Source organism: Hetaerina americana, unplaced genomic scaffold (genome assembly GCF_022747635.1).
Source record: "Hetaerina americana unplaced genomic scaffold, ioHetAmer1.1.p SCAF_447, whole genome shotgun sequence".
Taxonomy (NCBI): domain Eukaryota; kingdom Metazoa; phylum Arthropoda; class Insecta; order Odonata; family Calopterygidae; genus Hetaerina; species Hetaerina americana.
In genome coordinates, this window is record NW_027287038.1 from 41,740 (window position 1) to 56,397 (window position 14,658).

A 14,658-nucleotide genomic window follows, 5' to 3' on the forward strand; every position below is an offset into this window, starting at 1 on the left:
CTACCCGCCGTGGATTAGCGAACCACAAGTCGACCCATAAAAGACCTCCCCCCTTGATTGTCCCCCTTCAGGAGGCAATCGAGGAGACTGCTAGATGCGCAACGCCGCCCAACGTGACCGAGGTGCAAATTTCCGTACCAAGAGCAGCTGAACCGGCCGAACACCCGGAGCCGGAACCGCCCCCCGTGATCGGTGACTTTGAGATCCCGTCACCGCCGCCTGGAAATGAAGAACATCCGCCACCAGCAGAAGCAGCAGAAGATCTGGCAGCACCACGACCTGTCGGGCCCACAGGAGGACCGAAGGAGAAACTGTGGCTCGACCGATTGGCCAATACATCCGGCCAATCATGGGAAGAATTCGAGGTCGTGGTAGAAGAACTGGTGGCCAGCATCCAGGCGGAGCGGAAAAAGGAGGCAAAGAAAGCAGACGGAAAGGAAGCACCTCGGCCGCGAAACGTTGCGCATAAACCACCGACCAGACGCAGACAAGTACCGGACTACGACGCCAAAAAGGCGTCGGACATACAAAAACTCTTCCGGAGCCACCCCAGAAGGGCAGTTGAAAGCATCCTTTCTGAGAGGTCTCCCTATTGCGATATACCCGCGGAGGAGGTGGAAAAGCATTTCCGCCAAATCTACGGGGATGTCGGGATTGGGGGCTTCGAAGATACGGATGATGAATCGGTCTACCGTCGAACAACGGAGACCGAGAAGAAACTGCTCCTCGAAAGGGTGACTCCTGAAGAGGTGACGAGACGCATGTCTAGGACGAAGAACACCGCTCCAGGCCCCGATGGCCTCACCTACGGCGACCTGAGGGCGGTCGATAGACATGGACTTATTCTTTCTGCAATCTTTGACAGGTGCCTGAAGGAGGCCAGAACACCGGCCTCGTGGAAGACCTCTCGAACCGTCCTCCTGCACAAAGGGGGGGACCGCCGGGACATCGGCAACTGGAGGCCCATTGCGCTTGGCAATACCATCGCCAAGCTATACGCCGGGGTGCTGGCTGACCGCATACTATCCTGGGCGGTCAGCGGGAAGAAGATGCACCCGGCTCAAAAGGGCTTCCGGGAGTTCGAGGGGTGCCACGAGCACAATTTCACCCTTCAGACAGCTGTCGACGAGGCAAGACGCAGACACTCCCACATCGCACTGGCTTGGCTTGACCTTCGAAACGCGTTCGGGTCCATTCCGCACCAGCACCTCCAGAAGACCTTAAGGAGGATGGACTTGCCTGAGGAGATGAGGAGGACCGTGGAGGAGCTGCAGAAGGGCTCCACGGTAGTGAAGACGTCCAGCGGCGACACCGGCGTCATTGACATCTGCGCCGGTGTCAAGCAGGGGTGCCCGTTATCGCCGACCATCTTCAATCTGGGGATGGAGCCGGTGATACGGGCGGTCGCTGGAGAAGCAGGCAAGTCCGGAGTCGTCGTCCAGGGGCAGGACATCGCCATCCTGGCATACGCCGACGACTTGGTGCTGGTGGCCCGAGACGAGGAGCACCTGCAGCGCCTGCTGACCATCGCAGGAGAGAAGGCAACAGCAGCAGGATTAGAATTCAAGCCAAGCAAGTGCGCCACGCTGGACCTAAATTTCTCTACGAACCAGCCCGTGCAGCCGTCCCAGCTAACCATCCAGGGATCGGCCATCTCCAGTCTGAAGGACGGCGAGGCGTACCGGTACCTCGGGGTCCCCTTCGGTTTCCACGTGGACCAGACGCCCGAGGAGGACCTGGTGCGCTTGGGCGAGGACGTCAGCAAGATCGACGAGTCTCTCCTCGCCCCGTGGCAGAAGATCGCCGCCACCAACATCTTCCTGCTGCCCAGACTGGAGTTCATCTTGCGGGCTGGTAACGTAAAGAAAAAATATCTGACTGACATTGACAAGAAGCTGAAGGCCTGCGCAAAGGGCTGGCTCCATTTGCCCAAAAGGGCATCGCCTGAGATGGTCTTCATTGGCCATCAACATGGCGGCGCAGGTCTTCTCCCTCTTTCTGACTTGACCGACATCTTGACCATTGTACAGGGTTATAGACTCCTCCATTCCCGTGACCCCAACGTGAGAGTGCTCGCCTGGGGTCGCCTGAAGGAGGTAGTGCGGAGGAAGCTGAGGAGGCCGCCAACCACCGGTGATCTCGCAGAGTACCTTAGCGGTAGTCTGCGGGATGACTTTGGAAGGGAAAGCGGTGACTTCAGCTCCCTCTTCACGCAGGTTCGTTCCGCGTCACGCCGTATCGCCGCGCGCATTGGATTGAGTTGGAGATGGTCGGACGAGCTAAAGGAGATGCAGATTTCGTTCCGCGACATGAATGACGGTTCAGAAGATCGACCACCTTTCATCAGGGTTCCCCCGAAGGCCGTGAGGCAACTGACGGGTGCCCTGAAGGTCGCGGTGCGGCGCTACTACCTGAACAAGGTAAGCGCCAAGCCCGACCAAGGTAAAGTCATTCGTGCCTCGGCGAAGTCTGAAGCCTCCAATCACTTCCTGGCAGGAGGGAGGTACACCAGGTTTTGTGATTGGAGGTTCATCTTTAGGGCTCGGCTCGACCTGCTCCCACTCAATGCCTGTCGCCGTTGGGAAACCAACGGGGACAAGCGGTGTCGGCGATGCGGCTACGCGGAAGAGACCCTGCCCCATGTCATTAACCACTGTACAATGCATTCAAGGACGTGGCAGCGTAGACATAACGCTGTCCAAGACCGACTCTACAAGGCTCTGATTGGACGCCGGGGAAAAGGTGACGATGAAATCAGAGTCAACAAACAAGTACCTGGCACCGACTCGACTCTTAGACCAGACCTGGTTATAACTAACCAGGCCGACAAGACTGTGACTCTGATCGACGTAGCGGTCCCATTCGAGAATACGGACGACGCACTGCTGGCAGCCAGGACCGCAAAGGAGGAGAAGTATGCCGCCCTGGCAGAGACCATCCGCCAGCAGGGAAGCAGAACATCGGTCGCCGCCATCGTCGTGGGAAGCCTGGGGACTTGGGACCCGAAGAACGATCCCGTCCTGAAATCCCTGGGCCTACCTCGACGATACTGCAACACCATGCGGCGGCTAATGGTGAGCGACGTCATCCGATGGTCGCGGGACTGCTACGTCGAGCACATCACGGGTCACCGACAATACGAGGACGGCTCCGGAGGCTGAAATAAAGACAAAAGTGAAGTCGTATTAAAATCATTTTCCCTTTTTTTTCCTTTTTCCGTACTTCTTCTTTTGTAAAACCTTTTCTGTCCCCTTTCTTTTATGAGCCATAGTGTATAAATGGACAAAATGCCGTAGTTTATAAACGGCTCCCCAAGTGTCACCCCCCCCTAAAGTGAAACCCCCCAAAATGTGAACATATTACCTGTACTATATAAAAAAAACAAATGTGTGAGAAGCAGTATAACTATATAAACATTCCCTGAAAAAAAAAGGGCAAAGACTTGTTCCCCGGCTCCCTCACTTGGAGGGAGCCGGACTTGTATCAAATATACATATGTAAGTTGCTAATTGAATATTTTAAACTCTGTATTTAAAGAATTTTAAATAAACATTTTTATCTGTTCTTATCAGCTTAATATCTGATACGTCCCGCATTGCGGGACCAGAATATTAATCTGATTTTTGGACATTGGCGGGGTACCCGGAGTTTACTCCATCCCTGCCGCGGGTTGGCCCGGCATTGCAGTACCGTCGGGATCGGCCCATCATTAAAAAGGTCCACTTAAAAGCTGATGAGAACAGATTGAAGCTTAAATTGATCCGCGAAAATTATTTATTTTCGCACTTGCAAATTTCAGGCGATCCGGCTGGAAAAATATTCGCGAAATTGCATTTTCGCGGAGAGAAGCGATTTTATTCCATGCGAGCGGAGCAAAAGTAATGTAATCCAAATTGAAGCAGCACAACGAAGTATTAAAAGGAATGAATTATTAAAAGGAGAGAAACTTGGGAAGAAAAAAAATCCCATCTGAAGAGAGTCGTCGTCACTTTAAAGTGTAAGTGTAACAATAAATATAATTTTGTGAAAATAATGCAATTATTTTTTCTGCTTTCAATGCAACGTCAACAACAACAACGTCTTGTCTCCTCAGTATTCCATCATTGGAGACGACGACAACTGTTGAAGAGAGGCGCCGGATCACGTTTCAAACTTTGGCGTGTGACGCCCCTTCCTTCCAGCTGTTTACCTCCCCCCCCGAAGAGATGGCGCGCGCGCGCTCCCGGCAAGGAGCGTCATTCAAGACGACCCGACGCGAATCGACTCGCGGAAATAGGCGAGTTCCACTCTTTTACCTTAGTTTTTGAACACCAATCTTTCCACAGAATTTATGCGAAGATAATTCTTGTAAAAGGAGTGTGTGTTTGATGAAAAAAAATTGAACGGAAAAGAAACTCAATACATCGGAGGAAACGACCGATCGCGAGCACTCGGGAAAAATTGGAAAAATCTTTGCAAAAAAATTTTCAGAAATTTTTTGCGAATTTCGCGGAAATCGATGCCCATTTTCGCGATATTTTTCGAGAAAATGGAAAATATAAACAATGGAGAAATCTGGTTTTCCATCTTGTGCAATTGAAAGCGCCACTTTTTTACAGCCTTTTCGATTCCTATTCTCCGATTTGAAGAAAACCCTAATTTGTTTATATTTGAAGAAACCCTAATTTATGTATTTATTTATTTATAAGGAAAGCGTATTTTTACTAATGACGATTAATGCAAAGTAAGTGAACAGCACACGATTTTAAATCTCTACCACACAGGAAGTGAAGTGAAGAGGAAGCCCGTTTTTCGAAAAACTGTCGACCACTGAATACTGGCGAAAAGGGCCCTTTATTACCGTCCTGGATGCCCCCCTCCATTTTCGGAATGTTTGAAAATTGCGCCCGACCTTTCCCGGGAAGCGGGGAGAGAGCTTGCAATACGTCTCGTGTGTCGCTCACAGAGATGGCACGACCTAGCGAAGGACTCCGCGTTGCAATTTACTGTCTCGCCTCCGGACTCCGGGGACGCAATTGCTCCGGCCGTCCTGCCCCCCGCGCCCCCCCAAAACTTTTCTTGCTGCAGGAAAACAAGGAAGCCTTCGGAAACACCCCCGCAGGATCCTACGCGAATTCTCCCCGACCAATGCCACCCCGCGGCGCCTACGCCAATCCTGCGCCCTCCGCCCCAAGTGCTCCGGGGTCGTCCCTACACATGTAAATATTGCAGAAAAGGGCTCCCTTATCGCTTCTCGGCCTTATGGCTAAGATCAAAGTGTAGTATCTGTTCTTATCAGCTTAATTTCCTTTGATTTGTATTTTTTAACGTAAATTTTCCTCCCGATCTCTTTCATGAACAGCTACACTTTCGTTTCCGTGCCTCTCTGAAGAGTCCCGGATGGGCCCCCACCAGTGGTAAGCCCCCCGGGATACTCTCAGAGAGAAGGGGTAACAGGACACTAGGCGCCTGCTCTGCTCACTTCCCCTCTTTCTCCCCCCCCTCCCCCAATGGCCCCACGGTCCATTGCCTCCTCAAGGCGGGCCGTGGGACCCAATGCCCCTTCTGGGCTCCCCGGATCCACTACGGATCATCCGAATCGCCCCTTCTGGGCGAATATCCCCCGGGCTGGCACCGGATCCTTCAGATCCGACGCCGTATCAAAGCCCCCCTCCCCCGGGCGCACTGCCGGATCCCTTCTGGACCGGCAGCCTAAGCACCGGGTTTCCCCCGTCCCCTGGTGCACTGCCGGGTCCCTTCTGGACCGGTAGTTTGAGCACCAAGCCGCCCCCGACCCCTGGTGCAGCGCCAGGCCTCTTCCAGGCCGGTGTAGTGTGCACCAGGTTTCCCTCGCTTCCCCCGATCCGCGGGCGCGTCACGCCCGATCGGTGGTGAATAATTTAATTCTCCCCCCTCCTCCCCGGCCCCCTCAGGGCACCAGGGGACGCCCTCCGTCGAGTCCCGTAAGGACCGACGCAGAGCGGGCGATTCAAACGGCGCGCGCTTCGCCAAGACCCGTTTTTCCGCTTTTCCCGCCATCCCGTTGGTAAATTCACGCTCGGCGCGCCTCACGCCCGACGGAATTACCACTCATTCCTCCCCTGATCGCAATACTCGGTGAAAGACGTCATCTTTCACAGTTGCGACAGGAAAACTCCCTAAAACATTCAAATCTCCTCCCGGTCCCGCCCAGAAGGGCCGAGAAGCGTGGTAGTGCGCCCTCAGCGCCAACCCTCGGCGGCCGCCTGAACTTTCTCCAGGCGGACGCCGCCGCGCATTTCAAAAGTTTGAAAATTGTAATTTTCTATTTCGCGGCCCTTCAGGCCGCGGAAAAGACCCCCCGTACCCCCGTTGTTACCTTTTGGCCATTGTTAATGTCCTTAGAAATTTTTATAGCCCTTAAAAGGACAATTTTTCCTTTTCCCGTCCTTAAAAGGACGATTTAATTAACGATTTAATTAAACTTCTTCCACGGTCCTTAAGACCGCGGAAGAGTGCCCCCCGGCCCCTCCCCATGCGCTAACAACCCCCAATGCCCCCACGTCCCCCCCGTAAAAACGGGGGGGCGGGGGCCGCGAAAAAAGCCCCGGAAACACCGGGTGCCAAAACCTCCGCCCCCCCATCCTCCTCTCGTACTTTGCGAAGGAGGAGAGCCGAGGCATCAGCGCCCGGCTCCCCCACTACTCCCCCCGCCCCCCCTAGGTCACCCGGCGGCGCGCCCGAATGCGATTCGCCGCTAAGGACGCGCCGTCCCCGTCCATTTGTACGCTATGGCTCACCAGTGTATTCTAATGTATCTTCTCCTTCTTCTTCTCCTTCTTGCGTCCGAAAGATCCCCTTAGAGACCTTTTCCCCCCTTTCTGACGTCACCTATTCCCCCCCTCACTCCCGCTCTTCCTCTCCTCCCTCCCCATCCCTCGACGACTTCACGACGCCCCCGGATTCATCCTCGGCCAGACGTCCAGCGCTGGTTCCTTCCCAGGACTCTCCCCAGACAGCCCCCGTCCCCCAGACGACTGACAGGGTCACGACGAGTCTCCTGACCGGCACCACGGTGTCGGCCAAGAGAGTCGATAATCAACTTGTGGTTTTCTTCCCCGTGGCGGATAGCTTAGGTTGCACCGAGCCCGGATGCCCCACGTCATTCCGAGCTTCTGCGTGGACGGCGACAAGGAGAAGCCTGCTGAGGCACCTCAAGGAGCAGCACGGCCTGACACTGACATCCGTCAACGCCTGCTCCATCTGCGGCAAGACTATCGGCCGCAAGCCATCCACGCACCCTTGCTTGAAGGGAGGTACCAGCAAGGAAGCGGAAGAACCTGAGGCATTCCGGTATCGGTGCGAACAATGCACCTTTGCATGTCCTACCCGCCGTGGATTAGCGAACCACAAGTCGACCCATAAAAGACCTCCCCCCTTGATTGTCCCCCTTCAGGAGGCAATCGAGGAGACTGCTAGATGCGCAACGCCGCCCAACGTGACCGAGGTGCAAATTTCCGTACCAAGAGCAGCTGAACCGGCCGAACACCCGGAGCCGGAACCGCCCCCCGTGATCGGTGACTTTGAGATCCCGTCACCGCCGCCTGGAAATGAAGAACATCCGCCACCAGCAGAAGCAGCAGAAGATCTGGCAGCACCACGACCTGTCGGGCCCACAGGAGGACCGAAGGAGAAACTGTGGCTCGACCGATTGGCCAATACATCCGGCCAATCATGGGAAGAATTCGAGGTCGTGGTAGAAGAACTGGTGGCCAGCATCCAGGCGGAGCGGAAAAAGGAGGCAAAGAAAGCAGACGGAAAGGAAGCACCTCGGCCGCGAAACGTTGCGCATAAACCACCGACCAGACGCAGACAAGTACCGGACTACGACGCCAAAAAGGCGTCGGACATACAAAAACTCTTCCGGAGCCACCCCAGAAGGGCAGTTGAAAGCATCCTTTCTGAGAGGTCTCCCTATTGCGATATACCCGCGGAGGAGGTGGAAAAGCATTTCCGCCAAATCTACGGGGATGTCGGGATTGGGGGCTTCGAAGATACGGATGATGAATCGGTCTACCGTCGAACAACGGAGACCGAGAAGAAACTGCTCCTCGAAAGGGTGACTCCTGAAGAGGTGACGAGACGCATGTCTAGGACGAAGAACACCGCTCCAGGCCCCGATGGCCTCACCTACGGCGACCTGAGGGCGGTCGATAGACATGGACTTATTCTTTCTGCAATCTTTGACAGGTGCCTGAAGGAGGCCAGAACACCGGCCTCGTGGAAGACCTCTCGAACCGTCCTCCTGCACAAAGGGGGGGACCGCCGGGACATCGGCAACTGGAGGCCCATTGCGCTTGGCAATACCATCGCCAAGCTATACGCCGGGGTGCTGGCTGACCGCATACTATCCTGGGCGGTCAGCGGGAAGAAGATGCACCCGGCTCAAAAGGGCTTCCGGGAGTTCGAGGGGTGCCACGAGCACAATTTCACCCTTCAGACAGCTGTCGACGAGGCAAGACGCAGACACTCCCACATCGCACTGGCTTGGCTTGACCTTCGAAACGCGTTCGGGTCCATTCCGCACCAGCACCTCCAGAAGACCTTAAGGAGGATGGACTTGCCTGAGGAGATGAGGAGGACCGTGGAGGAGCTGCAGAAGGGCTCCACGGTAGTGAAGACGTCCAGCGGCGACACCGGCGTCATTGACATCTGCGCCGGTGTCAAGCAGGGGTGCCCGTTATCGCCGACCATCTTCAATCTGGGGATGGAGCCGGTGATACGGGCGGTCGCTGGAGAAGCAGGCAAGTCCGGAGTCGTCGTCCAGGGGCAGGACATCGCCATCCTGGCATACGCCGACGACTTGGTGCTGGTGGCCCGAGACGAGGAGCACCTGCAGCGCCTGCTGACCATCGCAGGAGAGAAGGCAACAGCAGCAGGATTAGAATTCAAGCCAAGCAAGTGCGCCACGCTGGACCTAAATTTCTCTACGAACCAGCCCGTGCAGCCGTCCCAGCTAACCATCCAGGGATCGGCCATCTCCAGTCTGAAGGACGGCGAGGCGTACCGGTACCTCGGGGTCCCCTTCGGTTTCCACGTGGACCAGACGCCCGAGGAGGACCTGGTGCGCTTGGGCGAGGACGTCAGCAAGATCGACGAGTCTCTCCTCGCCCCGTGGCAGAAGATCGCCGCCACCAACATCTTCCTGCTGCCCAGACTGGAGTTCATCTTGCGGGCTGGTAACGTAAAGAAAAAATATCTGACTGACATTGACAAGAAGCTGAAGGCCTGCGCAAAGGGCTGGCTCCATTTGCCCAAAAGGGCATCGCCTGAGATGGTCTTCATTGGCCATCAACATGGCGGCGCAGGTCTTCTCCCTCTTTCTGACTTGACCGACATCTTGACCATTGTACAGGGTTATAGACTCCTCCATTCCCGTGACCCCAACGTGAGAGTGCTCGCCTGGGGTCGCCTGAAGGAGGTAGTGCGGAGGAAGCTGAGGAGGCCGCCAACCACCGGTGATCTCGCAGAGTACCTTAGCGGTAGTCTGCGGGATGACTTTGGAAGGGAAAGCGGTGACTTCAGCTCCCTCTTCACGCAGGTTCGTTCCGCGTCACGCCGTATCGCCGCGCGCATTGGATTGAGTTGGAGATGGTCGGACGAGCTAAAGGAGATGCAGATTTCGTTCCGCGACATGAATGACGGTTCAGAAGATCGACCACCTTTCATCAGGGTTCCCCCGAAGGCCGTGAGGCAACTGACGGGTGCCCTGAAGGTCGCGGTGCGGCGCTACTACCTGAACAAGGTAAGCGCCAAGCCCGACCAAGGTAAAGTCATTCGTGCCTCGGCGAAGTCTGAAGCCTCCAATCACTTCCTGGCAGGAGGGAGGTACACCAGGTTTTGTGATTGGAGGTTCATCTTTAGGGCTCGGCTCGACCTGCTCCCACTCAATGCCTGTCGCCGTTGGGAAACCAACGGGGACAAGCGGTGTCGGCGATGCGGCTACGCGGAAGAGACCCTGCCCCATGTCATTAACCACTGTACAATGCATTCAAGGACGTGGCAGCGTAGACATAACGCTGTCCAAGACCGACTCTACAAGGCTCTGATTGGACGCCGGGGAAAAGGTGACGATGAAATCAGAGTCAACAAACAAGTACCTGGCACCGACTCGACTCTTAGACCAGACCTGGTTATAACTAACCAGGCCGACAAGACTGTGACTCTGATCGACGTAGCGGTCCCATTCGAGAATACGGACGACGCACTGCTGGCAGCCAGGACCGCAAAGGAGGAGAAGTATGCCGCCCTGGCAGAGACCATCCGCCAGCAGGGAAGCAGAACATCGGTCGCCGCCATCGTCGTGGGAAGCCTGGGGACTTGGGACCCGAAGAACGATCCCGTCCTGAAATCCCTGGGCCTACCTCGACGATACTGCAACACCATGCGGCGGCTAATGGTGAGCGACGTCATCCGATGGTCGCGGGACTGCTACGTCGAGCACATCACGGGTCACCGACAATACGAGGACGGCTCCGGAGGCTGAAATAAAGACAAAAGTGAAGTCGTATTAAAATCATTTTCCCTTTTTTTTCCTTTTTCCGTACTTCTTCTTTTGTAAAACCTTTTCTGTCCCCTTTCTTTTATGAGCCATAGTGTATAAATGGACAAAATGCCGTAGTTTATAAACGGCTCCCCAAGTGTCACCCCCCCCTAAAGTGAAACCCCCCAAAATGTGAACATATTACCTGTACTATATAAAAAAAACAAATGTGTGAGAAGCAGTATAACTATATAAACATTCCCTGAAAAAAAAAGGGCAAAGACTTGTTCCCCGGCTCCCTCACTTGGAGGGAGCCGGACTTGTATCAAATATACATATGTAAGTTGCTAATTGAATATTTTAAACTCTGTATTTAAAGAATTTTAAATAAACATTTTTATCTGTTCTTATCAGCTTAATATCTGATACGTCCCGCATTGCGGGACCAGAATATTAATCTGATTTTTGGACATTGGCGGGGTACCCGGAGTTTACTCCATCCCTGCCGCGGGTTGGCCCGGCATTGCAGTACCGTCGGGATCGGCCCATCATTAAAAAGGTCCACTTAAAAGCTGATGAGAACAGATTGAAGCTTAAATTGATCCGCGAAAATTATTTATTTTCGCACTTGCAAATTTCAGGCGATCCGGCTGGAAAAATATTCGCGAAATTGCATTTTCGCGGAGAGAAGCGATTTTATTCCATGCGAGCGGAGCAAAAGTAATGTAATCCAAATTGAAGCAGCACAACGAAGTATTAAAAGGAATGAATTATTAAAAGGAGAGAAACTTGGGAAGAAAAAAAATCCCATCTGAAGAGAGTCGTCGTCACTTTAAAGTGTAAGTGTAACAATAAATATAATTTTGTGAAAATAATGCAATTATTTTTTCTGCTTTCAATGCAACGTCAACAACAACAACGTCTTGTCTCCTCAGTATTCCATCATTGGAGACGACGACAACTGTTGAAGAGAGGCGCCGGATCACGTTTCAAACTTTGGCGTGTGACGCCCCTTCCTTCCAGCTGTTTACCTCCCCCCCCGAAGAGATGGCGCGCGCGCGCTCCCGGCAAGGAGCGTCATTCAAGACGACCCGACGCGAATCGACTCGCGGAAATAGGCGAGTTCCACTCTTTTACCTTAGTTTTTGAACACCAATCTTTCCACAGAATTTATGCGAAGATAATTCTTGTAAAAGGAGTGTGTGTTTGATGAAAAAAAATTGAACGGAAAAGAAACTCAATACATCGGAGGAAACGACCGATCGCGAGCACTCGGGAAAAATTGGAAAAATCTTTGCAAAAAAATTTTCAGAAATTTTTTGCGAATTTCGCGGAAATCGATGCCCATTTTCGCGATATTTTTCGAGAAAATGGAAAATATAAACAATGGAGAAATCTGGTTTTCCATCTTGTGCAATTGAAAGCGCCACTTTTTTACAGCCTTTTCGATTCCTATTCTCCGATTTGAAGAAAACCCTAATTTGTTTATATTTGAAGAAACCCTAATTTATGTATTTATTTATTTATAAGGAAAGCGTATTTTTACTAATGACGATTAATGCAAAGTAAGTGAACAGCACACGATTTTAAATCTCTACCACACAGGAAGTGAAGTGAAGAGGAAGCCCGTTTTTCGAAAAACTGTCGACCACTGAATACTGGCGAAAAGGGCCCTTTATTACCGTCCTGGATGCCCCCCTCCATTTTCGGAATGTTTGAAAATTGCGCCCGACCTTTCCCGGGAAGCGGGGAGAGAGCTTGCAATACGTCTCGTGTGTCGCTCACAGAGATGGCACGACCTAGCGAAGGACTCCGCGTTGCAATTTACTGTCTCGCCTCCGGACTCCGGGGACGCAATTGCTCCGGCCGTCCTGCCCCCCGCGCCCCCCCAAAACTTTTCTTGCTGCAGGAAAACAAGGAAGCCTTCGGAAACACCCCCGCAGGATCCTACGCGAATTCTCCCCGACCAATGCCACCCCGCGGCGCCTACGCCAATCCTGCGCCCTCCGCCCCAAGTGCTCCGGGGTCGTCCCTACACATGTAAATATTGCAGAAAAGGGCTCCCTTATCGCTTCTCGGCCTTATGGCTAAGATCAAAGTGTAGTATCTGTTCTTATCAGCTTAATTTCCTTTGATTTGTATTTTTTAACGTAAATTTTCCTCCCGATCTCTTTCATGAACAGCTACACTTTCGTTTCCGTGCCTCTCTGAAGAGTCCCGGATGGGCCCCCACCAGTGGTAAGCCCCCCGGGATACTCTCAGAGAGAAGGGGTAACAGGACACTAGGCGCCTGCTCTGCTCACTTCCCCTCTTTCTCCCCCCCCTCCCCCAATGGCCCCACGGTCCATTGCCTCCTCAAGGCGGGCCGTGGGACCCAATGCCCCTTCTGGGCTCCCCGGATCCACTACGGATCATCCGAATCGCCCCTTCTGGGCGAATATCCCCCGGGCTGGCACCGGATCCTTCAGATCCGACGCCGTATCAAAGCCCCCCTCCCCCGGGCGCACTGCCGGATCCCTTCTGGACCGGCAGCCTAAGCACCGGGTTTCCCCCGTCCCCTGGTGCACTGCCGGGTCCCTTCTGGACCGGTAGTTTGAGCACCAAGCCGCCCCCGACCCCTGGTGCAGCGCCAGGCCTCTTCCAGGCCGGTGTAGTGTGCACCAGGTTTCCCTCGCTTCCCCCGATCCGCGGGCGCGTCACGCCCGATCGGTGGTGAATAATTTAATTCTCCCCCCTCCTCCCCGGCCCCCTCAGGGCACCAGGGGACGCCCTCCGTCGAGTCCCGTAAGGACCGACGCAGAGCGGGCGATTCAAACGGCGCGCGCTTCGCCAAGACCCGTTTTTCCGCTTTTCCCGCCATCCCGTTGGTAAATTCACGCTCGGCGCGCCTCACGCCCGACGGAATTACCACTCATTCCTCCCCTGATCGCAATACTCGGTGAAAGACGTCATCTTTCACAGTTGCGACAGGAAAACTCCCTAAAACATTCAAATCTCCTCCCGGTCCCGCCCAGAAGGGCCGAGAAGCGTGGTAGTGCGCCCTCAGCGCCAACCCTCGGCGGCCGCCTGAACTTTCTCCAGGCGGACGCCGCCGCGCATTTCAAAAGTTTGAAAATTGTAATTTTCTATTTCGCGGCCCTTCAGGCCGCGGAAAAGACCCCCCGTACCCCCGTTGTTACCTTTTGGCCATTGTTAATGTCCTTAGAAATTTTTATAGCCCTTAAAAGGACAATTTTTCCTTTTCCCGTCCTTAAAAGGACGATTTAATTAACGATTTAATTAAACTTCTTCCACGGTCCTTAAGACCGCGGAAGAGTGCCCCCCGGCCCCTCCCCATGCGCTAACAACCCCCAATGCCCCCACGTCCCCCCCGTAAAAACGGGGGGGCGGGGGCCGCGAAAAAAGCCCCGGAAACACCGGGTGCCAAAACCTCCGCCCCCCCATCCTCCTCTCGTACTTTGCGAAGGAGGAGAGCCGAGGCATCAGCGCCCGGCTCCCCCACTACTCCCCCCGCCCCCCCTAGGTCACCCGGCGGCGCGCCCGAATGCGATTCGCCGCTAAGGACGCGCCGTCCCCGTCCATTTGTACGCTATGGCTCACCAGTGTATTCTAATGTATCTTCTCCTTCTTCTTCTCCTTCTTGCGTCCGAAAGATCCCCTTAGAGACCTTTTCCCCCCTTTCTGACGTCACCTATTCCCCCCCTCACTCCCGCTCTTCCTCTCCTCCCTCCCCATCCCTCGACGACTTCACGACGCCCCCGGATTCATCCTCGGCCAGACGTCCAGCGCTGGTTCCTTCCCAGGACTCTCCCCAGACAGCCCCCGTCCCCCAGACGACTGACAGGGTCACGACGAGTCTCCTGACCGGCACCACGGTGTCGGCCAAGAGAGTCGATAATCAACTTGTGGTTTTCTTCCCCGTGGCGGATAGCTTAGGTTGCACCGAGCCCGGATGCCCCACGTCATTCCGAGCTTCTGCGTGGACGGCGACAAGGAGAAGCCTGCTGAGGCACCTCAAGGAGCAGCACGGCCTGACACTGACATCCGTCAACGCCTGCTCCATCTGCGGCAAGACTATCGGCCGCAAGCCATCCACGCACCCTTGCTTGAAGGGAGGTACCAGCAAGGAAGCGGAAGAACCTGAGGCATTCCGGTAT

General features: G+C 54.4%; 1 protein-coding gene, 2 non-coding genes and 2 pseudogenes across 3 annotated transcripts in view; all 5 read left to right on the forward strand.

The window, feature by feature from the left end:
* Positions 1–14,658, forward strand: part of LOC139693134 (uncharacterized) — a gene marked incomplete at its 3' end in the record, with an annotated part of 54,648 nt that overhangs the window by 1,809 nt on the left and 38,181 nt on the right. The window contains exons 3-6 of the mRNA XM_071591285.1: positions 72–749; positions 6,962–7,303; positions 7,415–8,092; positions 14,305–14,646. Of these exons, the coding sequence (XP_071447386.1) occupies positions 72–749; positions 6,962–7,303; positions 7,415–8,092; positions 14,305–14,646 (2,040 nt within the window). The remainder of the gene's footprint in view (positions 1–71; positions 750–6,961; positions 7,304–7,414; positions 8,093–14,304; positions 14,647–14,658) is intronic.
* LOC139693165 (U2 spliceosomal RNA) lies at positions 3,524–3,712 on the forward strand. The gene has a single exon (XR_011702009.1). It is a non-coding gene; the product is annotated as a U2 spliceosomal RNA (small nuclear RNA).
* Positions 5,226–5,331, forward strand: LOC139693182 (U2 spliceosomal RNA; annotated as a pseudogene).
* LOC139693166 (U2 spliceosomal RNA) lies at positions 10,867–11,055 on the forward strand. Its single transcript, XR_011702010.1, has one exon. It is a non-coding gene; the product is annotated as a U2 spliceosomal RNA (small nuclear RNA).
* LOC139693183 (U2 spliceosomal RNA) lies at positions 12,569–12,674 on the forward strand (annotated as a pseudogene).